The sequence below is a fragment of the Telmatherina bonti genome (assembly GCF_933228915.1).
Source record: "Telmatherina bonti genome assembly, chromosome: 8".
Classification (NCBI taxonomy): domain Eukaryota; kingdom Metazoa; phylum Chordata; class Actinopteri; order Atheriniformes; family Telmatherinidae; genus Telmatherina; species Telmatherina bonti.
Genome location: NC_136626.1, coordinates 7,948,759 through 7,962,400, shown reverse-complemented (window position 1 = coordinate 7,962,400; position 13,642 = coordinate 7,948,759). Strand labels below are relative to the sequence as shown.

At 40.2% G+C, this 13,642-nt stretch overlaps 1 protein-coding gene across 2 annotated transcripts in view; it reads left to right on the top strand.

The window, feature by feature from the left end:
* The window catches only part of adcy1a (adenylate cyclase 1a), a gene marked incomplete at both ends in the record, with an annotated part of 59,132 nt that overhangs the window by 27,252 nt on the left and 18,238 nt on the right, over positions 1-13,642 (top strand). For both annotated transcript variants that reach the window (XM_079244893.1, XM_079244892.1), the window contains 4 exons: positions 1,864-1,991; positions 6,118-6,280; positions 8,979-9,116; positions 12,769-12,924. In XM_079244893.1, the coding sequence (XP_079101019.1) occupies positions 1,864-1,991; positions 6,118-6,280; positions 8,979-9,116; positions 12,769-12,924 (585 nt within the window). The remainder of the gene's footprint in view (positions 1-1,863; positions 1,992-6,117; positions 6,281-8,978; positions 9,117-12,768; positions 12,925-13,642) is intronic.

Here is a 13,642-nt window from a genome sequence, read left to right as displayed (position 1 = left end):
AGAATCGCAATTTGAATCGAATCTGCACCCAAAAAAATCGGAATCGAATCGGGACAAAAGCATATCATCTCAGCCCTACTAAATTGTCCCTGGGAGTGAGTGTGAATGCTTGTCTCTGTGCTGTCCCTGTGATGGACTGGTGGCCTGTCCAAGGCGTACCCTGCCTCTCAACCCAAGGCTGCTGGGATAAGCTCCAGCTCCTCCACAACTGTTGAATGGATTAGGCAGTTCAGATAATGAATGAATGAACCAGAATTTTAAAAAAACAATGTAATAATTATCATAAAATGTTTATTATTACTTTGTCGTAGGACTGAGCGTATGAATACATCTGAGGACGACTGTATGTTCAAGGTGTCATATGAAAATTAAGACACAACATATTTCCAGAAACGTTGGAATTTTATAACACAGTGATGTATTTTTACATAAAGACATCAATCCTAAACGTGTCTTACTGTGCATTAAAAGCCAACTAAGTAGTTTCCATACCATGAATTTGGATTTTGTTGGTTTAGGGCCTATCTGCTGCTGCTGTTAAGACAAACCCTGGTCTGGTTTGTTTGGAGGAGCACGATGTGGACCAAAGAGGTGAACAGTGCGGTTTACTTGCAAGTGAACCCAGCTGCTGTTTGCTTCAAAGCAAATCCAGAGACATCACGAACCTGATGTTGCTCCATTGTTTACTTGTGGTAAAGCAGCAAAAAAAAAAAAAAAAAAAAAAAAAAATCTTTTTCCTCTTGCTTTTTCTCTGTATAGCTAGGACACTCTCTTAACCCTCTGATGCGTGAAATATTAAAAAACAATGCCACACTTTTTTACATGCATTATTTTACTTCTACAGACATGTACACAGACACTTTTCTTTGTCTTCAATATTTGATTTTTTTATTTAGTTTATTCATTTTATCTATTCTATAGAAATATTTATAAAATAATACATTGTCATATTTATATAATAAAAAATATGCTTTAAAATGAACTAGCATCATTTTCTTGTCATGTTTATCATTGAGGTTAACTTGTTAGTTACATGTATGTGTATATATGAATTTTTTTTTATACTATGTTAGTTTATTCTTCAGTGAGTGGCAGTGTGCTGAGTGATTTTCCTAATGTCCACTGAAGTGACAAAATTACAAATATACCATCCTCCCTTAAAAAATATACTGGAAAACATCCTTTAAATTGGCGTCCACTGTAGTGGACACAATGCATGAAAGGGTTAAAATAGATCTTTAATCTATTCTGCTTTTATGCACACATTAAAGTAAAAAAAGAAAAAAAAACTTTTCAAAATCTATATTCAGTGAAGAAGTTTTACTTCTGTTTTTTTTTTTTTTTTTTTTACTGCGCCAGCTCCATCTGCTGCTTCTCCATTTTCTTGCCAATGGCTCCTGTCCAGAGCCATTGGTATGAAATGGTATTGCAGTAAAAAATACTGCCCATCCCAAAAGGATCTGATTTTAAACATTTTAGTTGCATATTAGATCCGTTTTTTACAGCAACATTTGCTTTTTTTTTTTTTTTCCCCAATTCTCTGAATATTTTTGGTTGATTTTTGAAAATATCTGAACATTTTTATCAGCACAACTTCCTTTTAAACAAGTGAGGATCATGAACTGATTTATGGTTTATGCTGGTGGAATATGGATGAATGTTTCACATTTTAAAGCAATAACTGAAAATCAAATAATCTGGCAAAATTGATGAACTGTTTTGATGATAAACTTTTAGGTTTCTTCTGTTGTTTGGCGTCTCGAACGACTTTCTGCAAAGATGCTCCTAAGTAAACGCTTCTCTCCAGAGCAAGACGGTGTTTTGTTCTGATGTGTATTTTTTGGCATCCTTGTGTGTCCGCAGGAGAATCACTGCAGGCGTATAAAGATATTGGGGGACTGTTACTATTGTGTGTCCGGACTGACGCAACCCAAGGCAGACCATGCCCACTGCTGTGTGGAGATGGGACTGGATATGATTGACACGATTGCGTAAGTTACACACAACGACATGCAGACACACACCTAAAGTTTGCATATGATATGCTCAACATACATAGATCCAATCCAGTTCATTAATCCATGTTTTCAGTCCTGTGGGGTTTTTTCTGTAAGTGAGCTGCAAAATATCCAACAGAATTTTCTAGTTTTTAATGCACAGAGTGGGTTAGTCCCACCGTGACTCATTACAGACACTGTTTTGCACGTGTCAATTCAAAGACATGAGTCGAAAGCTCTTTTCTGTGCAGTGATTTTTGTGTTATTAATTTACAATTAAAAATAAGTTTGTAATAAATATTTTATTCAGGACCACAGATAAAGACTTCAGTAACTCATTGTCTGGATTTCCAGAGTGTTTTCACTTACAGACTTTAATGTAATTTAACAGCAGCAACATAATAAAAAAAAAAAATCTGGACAGAGTCTAGTTATCTTTTGTGTTCCATCCTTTAATGAGGCTTTTTAGTGGTTCGGGAGCTGAGGATATTTTTTTCAAAGGAATCTGTATCCATTAAAAAAATGAGAAAAGAAAAGGATCTGTATTCATTCATGCTGGAGCAGAAGGAAGTCTGGCATCGTTCAGCTGAAATAACCCAGTCCTCTCTGGAAAAGGTGTCTGCTTGATGGTAGCATATACTTCTCCATAATTTCAACATCTACACTGCAAAAACTAAAAACCTATGTAAGATTAAAAATCTTAAAAGGAGTACACATATGCTTTTTTTTTTTTTTTTTTTTTTTTTTAAAGGTAAGATCATTTTTAGCCTTTATGCTGGAGAATTACTCTTGTTTTAAGAGTATTTTTACTTGTTTTGGGAAGTCTTGACAAGCCAAATTTTCTTATTCTGTTGGCAGATAATTTATCTTATTTTAAGCAACATTTACCTCATTTTTGTATTTTTTTTCTTGTTTTTTTAAGGCTGAGTTTTTGCAGTGTACCTCTGCTTTAATGGTTCTTTTACTAAACAGAAAGTTATCTTTATCATGATCACTGATGCCCTGGACACCATCACATCTCCCTGATAAAAGCCTTGACGCTCTTTCTCATCGTTGGTATGGAGAAGCGGATGTTGGTTTTTCCCACAAGCAGCTGAAATGTGGACTTATCTGACCACACGGCACATGTCCACTGTCTTTCTGTCCACCTGAAATGTCCTGGTGTCCAGGGAAGTCTGTGCTCTTTCTGAAAAGTGATCCATTCTGTAATGTGGTTTCAGGTTCCATTTTGTGGACACAGCAGGGGGCTCTGTTGAGTTAAAACAGTTTTCAAGGTTCCTCTGAGTCCACATAGCTGATGTGATCTTGGTAGCGTTATGGATTGTCCTGCCTTGAAGGGTCAAGGGTCACAGCCATCGAACAGTGGTTTCTATACTTGGTCTTTACACACTGAGAGTCCTCTAAATGTTTCACGGCATTTTTCTCTGGAAATGTTAAAGAAGAAAACTTTACATTCCTACACAGAAAAAAGGTCTCTTAACTTATTCCTGTTTCTCCAACAGAGTTTAAATTGTATTTTTCTCTCTTCTCTTAAAAAGAATTAACCCTTGGTGGATGCACCTTTTATATTCAGTTGTGGCACCCTCAACAGAGACCATTAATTTGCTGATTAATCTTCCAAAATACTGTTATTATACATTATATAAATTCCTTTATATAGATTTTGGAAAGGGCAATGCAGTTGGCTGCCAAGCCAACTTTATTTATAAAGCACTTTCTGTCAGCTACTGCTGAACAAAGTGCTAAACATAACATAATTAACATATTAAAACATAAAACAATAAAGCAGAAAACAATAAAATGGTCAAATTTAAAACAATAAACAATAAAAGCAAACTCATTCTGGGTAAAATACCACATAAAAGACCCTGTCCCCTCTGAGCTACCTCCGCGTTCTCGGGACCTCCAGGAACAGCTGATCTGCTGACCGGAGGGTTCGGGAAGGGGAGTACAAATGTAGCAGCTCAGAGAGGTAAGGCGGGGAAGGTCATTTAAAGACTTAAAAACAAATAAAAGGATTTTAATATGAATCCTAAAAAGATTGGTGAGGATGCTACAAATGATTCTCTTTGTACTTTTTGCTGTTAATACTTGAGAATTTATTTTTATTAGACATATTAGCAGCTAATTCTACTCAGTAATAGTTAAACAATGCCTGCATGTTTTAGTAATGATGGCAAACTGAGATGAGTTCTTTTTTAACTGAGTAAAACAACGCTTACCTGCACCTGCACAGCCTCCACCTTCCTCTACGAGCATGTTAACACATAAACAGCACCTTTACCTTATTTCCTTGTGTGAACACTCACCTGTCATGTTCTCTCCCCGCTGCTCTGTCTGACTGGATGGATGCTGCTGTAGGAGTCCTTTATCTCAGAGGACAGGTGCTGCCACAGACATTCACCTGTCAGTTTGTGTGACAGCCCTCCTTCAGAGTGACGGGCAAAGCACATTTCATTTCTGTAAACACACACACACAGTTTGTCAACTCATTGCTACTCCCTGTTTCCTTCCTTGGCTGAGGTGGCAGACCTCCCGCTGACGATGAGGAGCTTATGTGAAGGTTTAATGGAGAGGGGAGGCTTGGGAAGGTTGCTTTTGATTCGTGGATGCACTGCAGAGTCGTTGGTGCTGTGGTGGAGCAGAGTGACGTCACATGACCACAAATCTGGTTCCTGTTTATTCATTTCAGAAAATGATGATTCTGACAGGGAAATACTGCCTCTGACAAATGCAGATTAAATAAAATGAAAGAAAACTTGTTTTAAATCAATTGAAGGATTTTTTGAAAAGCAATGGCATCTCAAGACTGGTTCAGGGACAGTATGGAGTCCTCACTGGTGTAAATGATATTAGGAACAACTTACAGAAGAAAACCTGCTCTGTGATCGTACTGCATGATCGTAGCGCTGCTTTTTTCACTGCGGGTCATGGCATACATTTAAATAAACTTCATAACCAAGCTGGGCTCTGTTTAAAACTTGTTCTTTTCTCTCAGAGAAAAAAAACTTCCAATACATATAAACTGATTCACAGCATTTCCTAAAGCTTATTTTAAAGTCTGATTCTTCTTAACATCTAATCTGCAGACGTCATCCGGAGACACAGCATAAACTTCTGTATATGCTGATGATACACAGCTTTATGTTGATGTGTCTCCTGATGACACTCATCCTTCATATAGGAAGACATGTGTGGCAGATTTTTATTTTCAGAAGAGAAATTGTCATCAAAGCTGAAATTACTTTTTTAATTATCAGAGAAATAAAGAACCTTGGTGTTTCTGTATTTTTCACTGTTTAAGTTCATATCAGCAACAGCTATGACATAACTCAGCTCCCTGGTGTGTTCACATCCAAACTAAAGGAAATTTCCTGTTTCAGAACAGGACATATTCCTATCTGGAAGGGAAGGCGCTGAATATTTCAGCAAGACAACACTGGTTTGGATCATTGAAGACCGGTACTGTTGAGCAGCTAAAATCCTACATCAGACTAGAGTGAGACAAAGTTCCTCTTCCAGTGCCGAGGAATGTTGCTCCAGCAGCTGGTGTCCTCACTTCCCAGATGTTTAGGAAGCATTGTTAACAGGAGAAGGGATTGCTATGGGACAGATGAAGCTCAGGAGGAGGAGCATCCATCTGGTGATCAATCCCAGCCTCTCCAGACCAGATGTTGATGTGACTCTGATGCATCAGTCGTGTGTGTGTGTGTGTGTGTGTGTGTGTGTGTGTGTGTGTGTGGAGGACATATAAGTGCTGCTTGTGAGTGGGTTAATTGTAGAATGCAGCTGAAAGCAAGACCAGAAAGGTGGTGCTGCAACTGAACTGAATCCTCACATTATCTTCATCGCTCTTCTTCATAATTCACTGTCTCCAGTCTGACTTGTCTGAGCCTGACATGATAATAAACATTAGCTCATGGTCGTCAGTGTCCTTACCAGTAAGAAACCATCACGCAGAGAAAACATCACATTTCTCAGAGTTGGGAGATATCTGTAATGGTGGCAAGAGAAGATCAGACCAGATGACTTTTGACTCAGTAAAAGTGATAGAAAAGAAAAAGTTTCATCAAAATTATTGTAATTTGTCTGAAGAATGAAAGAATGTGTCTTCCTGCAGGTCGGTAGTGGAGGCGACGGAGGTGGATCTGAACATGCGTGTTGGTCTGCACACAGGACGAGTGCTGTGTGGCGTGCTGGGCCTGAGGAAATGGCAGTATGACGTCTGGTCAAACGATGTCACACTGGCCAACGTGATGGAGGCTGGCGGGCTGCCTGGGTCAGTACACAGTTTACACGCTTTCCAATCAGGCAGCTATAACAATACTTATTTATATATTTAATTATTTACTGATTGACGAGCCTAAAAATCCAGGCTCGTTATCCACTGGAGTTCAACACATTATGACACAAATCACAAAAAAGGAAAAAGATCTTATGAAGCTAAAATGGAAATATACTGCTTGCAGTTGATCTCTGAAGTCAACGGATCCTTCGTTCATTTAATATTCAATCATATATGAAAAATAATTAATCGGCTTGATCTTTATTATTCTTTTTGACATCTGACCCAGCAAAACTAAAAATCAGCTTGTTTTTGCACTTTTGGTTTTAAGTTAAGATTTGAAAAAACCTGAACTTAGAAAGAAAAAAAACCCACCTGAAGAAATTTATTTTAAATATTTATTTAGTGGGATTTGATCCAAAAGGTGCTGCAGATTCTTTGTCTGCATACCGTGACTGTCGCCTTACTTGGGTTGTTGTCTCCCAGGTGGACTTTAATGTCACATAGCATCGTGGAGGTGTGAATCCAAATGCAGGAATGGGAGCCAGGGATGCAGAATAAAGATGGTTTTTAATGACCAAGAAAAAAAACTGAAGGCACATTAACATGGAGACGCAAACACATGAAGTTAAACAAAAGCACAATCAACCAGCAACTGAGCACATAAACCAAGGGGTATAAATACGTGGAGCGATTAATGAGGAACAGGTGAAATGAATCAGAAAATCACACCAGGTGAGCTAATGAACAACAAAGTAGAGATAAGGGAACTAAACAAGGAAAACTACAAAATAAAACAGGAAACCAGAACTAAAAAGACACAAAAAAATCCAGACCATGACATTTAGTGATTATATCAGCGGTGGTTGGATTTCATGGTCACCACTCATCAGGAGGTTCACCATTCATCTGTACTGACTGTCTCCCTGTGGCGCAAACATCCATCCAAAACTGGGGCGTGTTTTGGGAGGGGCTGGGGAGAACCGTAACTTTTTCAAACTGGGGTCCCAAAATAATATCTAGGGGTCACCAGGTCATTATGAAAAATATGCATCTGTCAGATAAACACGTAATATTTTTCATTAGCGCTGTCAAAATCAGCACATTAAAATCTATATAGAACACAGCTCAATTTGTCTCTATAAGGACATAGCCTTCATTTAAATCCCAAAGGCTCTGAACAGTTAAAGTGATAGAGACCCACCCAGTTTTAAGGAACCACTAAAGGAGAATTATTCGACATTTAAGAACTCACTCACTCTATCTGACATTCTGGATCAAATTATTGCATGCCCCTCCTCCAAGAACACAGCAGTAAGAAGTTATTTCATAAACATAATGGCTTATTGTGACCAGAGCACGATGGAAGAATAAAAAAAAAAACAAAAAAAAAACACAGAACACCAAAATATGTTAACTTGGGGCTTGTGGCTCAAAAAGTTTGGGAACTGTCCTGCTACGCTGAGTCCATACAGTATTGCCACAATGCAGAAAACAGCAACATCTGGGTGACAGAATCATACTAGATTAGATATCAAAACCTATATTTTCTCTGAGTCATTTTCTAGTTATTTTTTTCACATCTTAATTTTTAAATCAGGAATGCAAAAAGCAGCCGGATTGTAGTTTTTTCTTTTTTTTTTTTTTTTTTCAGATTTCTGAAAGAGACATGAAAAACAGGCTGATTGAATTTTAAATAAACAAACCGTACATGGACCCTCACTACTGTAAAAAACAATGTGTGTGCTGTCAGGACATGATATCTTCTGAAGTTTTTAAAGGCTTATTTTCTCCACATCCTGTTTGAGTCCTTCCCTGCCTACTGGTCTTTCCTTGTATCCTATTGATTTCCTGCTCTGTCAGTTATCTAAGCGTTGTTCGTCTTCTTTTCTGTGCCACATCGTCTTGTCTGTCTGTCAGCTTCTCTGCTTCGAGTTTTTATTGTAAATTAAACTTTTTTCTTCCTGAATCAAGTATCTTCAGTCTAACATGCCTGACCCTCATATGTGCTTTTAAAAATTGGACTTGTGTGAGTTGAATGATTTTAAGCTGTGTTTGTCTGAATTGTTCATGGCATGCGAACTTGTTCAGGCCTTTTAGAAGAGGCAATGCAGTCAGCAGATGAGAGGGTTGTAGCTTGCATTTTCAATCCAGAAAAAAGCCTCATAAACACAGAATGGCATGACTGTACCTGGTATTACCAACCCAACAAGCCGCTGTGTTTCCCAGCATGAAGCACTCACAATGCCAAGGAGGAAAGACGTCACTAATCACCTCATTCAGAAGGTTCCTGCCATGTAATAATTTGATTCAGTTGCAGTGGTTTTTAAAAAGGATAGCATCTGGAGCTAAAAATGAAGCAGATTACTGGTATTAGATTAATGTCTCTTCATTTAAGAAAACTCGTGTACAGAAGGAGGCCAATTTGCATTTAAAAAGCAGTGAAATGAGGTTTCTTCTTTGGTCCCATTTGGTCTTGTTTCAAGTAAAGTAATAAGATTTCAGAACTCCATACCAGATTAAATGAGACGTTTTTCCACTGCAAGAGAATTTTTCTTTTTTTTTTTTTCTTTAGCAAACCGAGGGTCTATTAGCCTGATAAAAAATAATGAGGGAGATAATGATTTGAGACCTCAGAAACATACTTTCATCGCTAACTGCTTTTCATCCTCTGCTGTGCTTGTGCTCTCAGCAAGGTGCACATCACAAGGACCACCCTGGAGTGTTTAAATGGGGACTACGAGGTGGAGCCAGGCTTTGGGCATGAGAGACATGCCTTCCTGCAGAAGCACCACATAGAGACATTCTTCATAGTGCCATCACACAGACGCAAAGTATGTTGGATCAGTTTCTTTGCCGCATTTCCTCTCATATCCAAACAACTTGAGAGGTGACACAGCTGTCAGTGTTGTAATAGTTAATCCTCTGATGCCGAGAGGGGGGGCAGGCCATGTGTTAAGCTGCCATACACATGGCTTGTATCACTATCTCACACCAACTGCACATGTGCACCAGTGGTCTGTGTGTGTGTGTGTGTGTGTGTGTGTGTGTGTGTGTGTGTGTGTGTGTGTGTGTGTGTGTGTATATCTGTGTCTACTGAAAGCATTTCAAATCCACAAGCACGTACACACAAATGCATACTTGAGATATCCAGCTTCTAAAACGTCATATACTCACAGTTTGCTGTAAAAATCCCACTCAAGCCTTTTTTCATGAATGAGACAATTCTCCTCAGTACAGCTAAGTTCCTGTTGGGCTTGTTTTCTTTCTTTTTATTTTTTATTTTTTACCAAATGATTAACTCCAAGAAAAGACCCTGAGCCAGTGTATTTTTGTAATTAGCTGGCATGATTTACAACTTCTAAAACAAATAAATGAAACCAACATACACTGTTCAAAAAAACTAAATGGAACACTAAAGGAATATGTTGTAGATCTGAATGAAAGAAATATTTTTATTAAATACTTTGTTCTTTTCATAGTTGAATGTGCTGACAACAAAATCACACAAAAACGATCAATTAAAATCAAAGGTATCAACCCATGGAGGTCTGGATTTGGAGTTATACTCAAAATCAAAGTGGAAAAACACACTACAGTCTGATCCAGCTTTGATGTAATGTCCTTTAAACAAGTCAAAATGAGGCTCAGTAGTGTGTGTGGCCTCCGCGTGCCTGTATGACCTCCCTACAACGCCTGGGCATGTTCCTGATGAGATGGCGGATGTTCTCCTGAGGGATCTCCTCCCAGACCTGGACTAAAGCATCCACCAACTCCTGGACAGTCTGTGGTGCAACTTGGCGTTGGTGGATGGAGCGAGACATGATGTCCCAGATGTGCTCAGCTGGATTCAGGTCTGGGGAACGAGCGGGCCGGTCCATAACATCAATGCCTTCGTGTTGCAGGAACTGCTGACACACTCCAGCCACATGAGGTCTAGCATTGTCTTGCATTAGGAGGAACCCAGGGCCAACCGCACCAGCATATGGTCCCACAAGGGGTCTGAGGATCTCATCTCGGTACCTAATGGCAGTCAGGCTACCTCTGGCGAGCACATGGAGGGCTGTGTGGCCCTCCAAAGAAATGCCACCCCACCCCATTACTGACCCACTGCCAAACCGGTCATACTGGAGGATGTTGCAGGCAGCAAAACGTTCTCCACGGCGTCTCCAGACTCTGTCACGTCTGTCTCATGTACTCAGTGTGAACCTGCTTTCATCTGTGAAGAGCACAGGGCGCCAGTGGCCAGTTTACCAATCTTGGTGTTCTCTGGCAAATGCCAACCATCCTGCACCATGTTGGGCTGTAAGAACAACCCCCACCTGTGGACGTTGGGCCCTCATACCACCCTCATGGAGTCTGTTTCTGACTGTTTGAGCAGACACATGCACATTGGTGGCCTGCTGGAGCTCATTCTGCAGGGCTCTGGCAGTGCTGCTCCTGTTCCTCCTTGCACAAAGAAGGAGGCAGCGGTCCTGCTGCTGGGTTGTTGCCCTCCCACGGCCTCCTCCACGTCTCCTGATGTACTGGCCTGTCTCCTGGTAGCACCTCCATGCTCTGGACACTACGCTGACAGACACAGCAAACCTTCTTGCCACAGCTCACATTGATGTGCCATCCTGGATGAGCTGCACTACCTGAGCCACTTGTGTGGGTTGTAGACTCCGCCTCATGCTACCACTAGAGTGAAAGCACCGCCAGCATTCAAAAGTGACCAAAACATCAGCCAAAAAGCATCGGAACTGAGAAGTGGTCAGTGGTCACCACCTGCAGAACCACTCCTTTATTGGGTGTGTCTTGCCAATTGCCTATAATTTCCACCTGTTGTCTATTCCATTTGCACAACAGCATGTGGAATTGTTTGTCAATCTGTGTTTCTTCCTAGGTGGACAGTTAAATTTCACAGAAGTGTGGTTGACTTGCAGCTACATTGTGTTGTTTGGGTGTTCCCTTTGTTTTTTTGAGCAGTGTGTATAATGAGACTAAAAATCACCCGATAGAAAGATTTTAGTTATAAAACCTTCATAAATTAAGTTAAAATATTCCTGTGCTTTGGCATGAAATTTATTCTAACTCGGCTTCTTGTTGTTGTTAAACCTTGGCCCACAATACATTAGATGCTAAATGTTAACATGCTAACGGCTAGATAACAGTTGTATTTGTTAGACCATACAAAATTATTGCTAATTTCTATCATGTTTAAGTCTTATGTCAGTGTTGTTTTGACAAACCCCAACCTGAAAGCTGCCATTTTTACTTTAAATTTAATATCTGTCCCATTTCGGCAACTTACAAGCCAAACCTGAGATGTCTACTTGCTTTGTTTGGAGATAGCTGTGATTCATGTCATAGTTGGATCCTGCATCTATGTGACAAGTGTTCCAAGTGTTCCAAGTGTTCCAAGTGTTTTATGGCAGCACCCATCATGAGCCCTGATGAGTTCATATGTAGACTTGTCTATAGTATAGACCAGGGGTGTCCAAAATCAGTCCTCGAGGGCAGATGTCCTGTTTTCCATGTATTCCTTTACCGACACATCTGGCTCACATTAATCAGATCCAAAAGCCAATGAAGCTCTGCCCAGTGACCAATTCATTAGAATGAGGTGTGTTGGAACAGGGATACATGGAAAACCTGCAGGACATTTCATGAATGACCAACATTTAGGACTCAGACACAGAACATGATCTTACAGGCCAAGTTATCAGGTCCACCAGGTTGGACCAACCTTTTCCTCCAGAAAGGCCTTCATTCTCGTTGTTGACGATTCAACAAGATTCCTCCATACTGACACAATACCATCATACTGCTTGCACATTCATAATGAAAATCCACCACATCCCACATTTGCTCTACTGGATTGATATCTAGTGACTGTGGAGGCCGTTGGAGTACATTTTCACATTCAAGAAAGCAGTTGGTGAAGATTTGAGCTTAGTGACATGCTGCATCATCCTGCTGGAAGTATCCATTAGTAGATGATACACTGTGCTCATAAAGGCATGGACATGGTCAGCAACAATATCCAGACAGGCGGTAGCATTTCCCTTGACTGGAACCAGTAGCTATCTGACTTCCTGTTGTGTTTATATATTCTCCAACCAGTACGCTCTCTGACATCAACAAGACATTTTAGTCCAGAAAACTGCTGCTCGCGGGATATTTTCTCTCCTTCAGATCATCTCTGTAAACGCTGGATATGATTGTGTGAAAATCCCAATAAATACTCAGACCAACAACATGCCAAAGTCACTTAAACCTCCTTTCTTCCTTATTCTGATGCTCAGTTTAAACTTCAGCAAGTCATCTTGACCATGTTTCCATCAGCATGGAGTTGCTGCCATGTGATTGGCGGGTTTAGCTATTTGCTCTAACAAGCCACCGTATTAATTGTACCTTATAAAGTGGCAAGTTTTTGCTTTGCAGGGAAGTGACTCATCAGTTGCTTCCTCTTCTTTGTGACTTCTTTCCTGTGCATGTTTCCAGATCTTTCCTGGCATTATCCTATCAGACATCAAACCAGCCAAGAGGATGAAATTCAAGACGGTGTGCTACCTGCTGGTGCAGCTCATGCACTGCAGGAAGATGTTCAAGGCTGAGATCCCCTTCTCCAACGTCATGACTTGTGAGGATGATGACAAGGTAAGTGACGCATCTGCATCTGCTTCTGCTTCTGCATCTGCTTCTGCATCTGCCTCTGCATTGCTCTGTTTTGAAAGTGATGGACTGTTCAATACTTTTCTACTTCACATTTTGCATCCATAACAGCATGAATTATTGGAATTATTGGATATATGTATTTTAGTCCTATTTTCTCTGCGTTTAGATTAGCTTTTCATCCATTATACAGCCACGAAATCGTCACATTTAGATCTGTGTGGTTCATTCTCCTGTCAATCGGTCGGTGCATGGCAACTGGGGTCATGGCATCACAGCGTCTGGCTGTCAGAAATAGCCTGCTAGCCGTAATCCGCTCTGCTGCATGAGCTCGGCCAGGCATTAGAGCATCATGACTCTGATGAGGTTGCATTATGAATGCTGGTAATCACCCACAGCCTGGTATCATCTCCTCTAATAGCATTAGACACATTGTGATATGATTATCTAAGTCACTAAAGTCCAAGCGTTGTGACACAGAGATGTTTCGTACCAGAATTTGTTGAGTAATGTTTTGACATGCATCAGCATCCATTATGAAGTCATATTATGGGATTTTATTATGTGTATTAAATCCTCACTCGGTCAGAGCAGCTCTTCCCATCTTTCCACAAGTGTTTGTTTAGTTACAACAAGTGTGTGTTGAATCCTGAGCTCAGCAGACTGCATTTGCATGCCTCAGGCAGGCTTGTCCTTTGCGGGG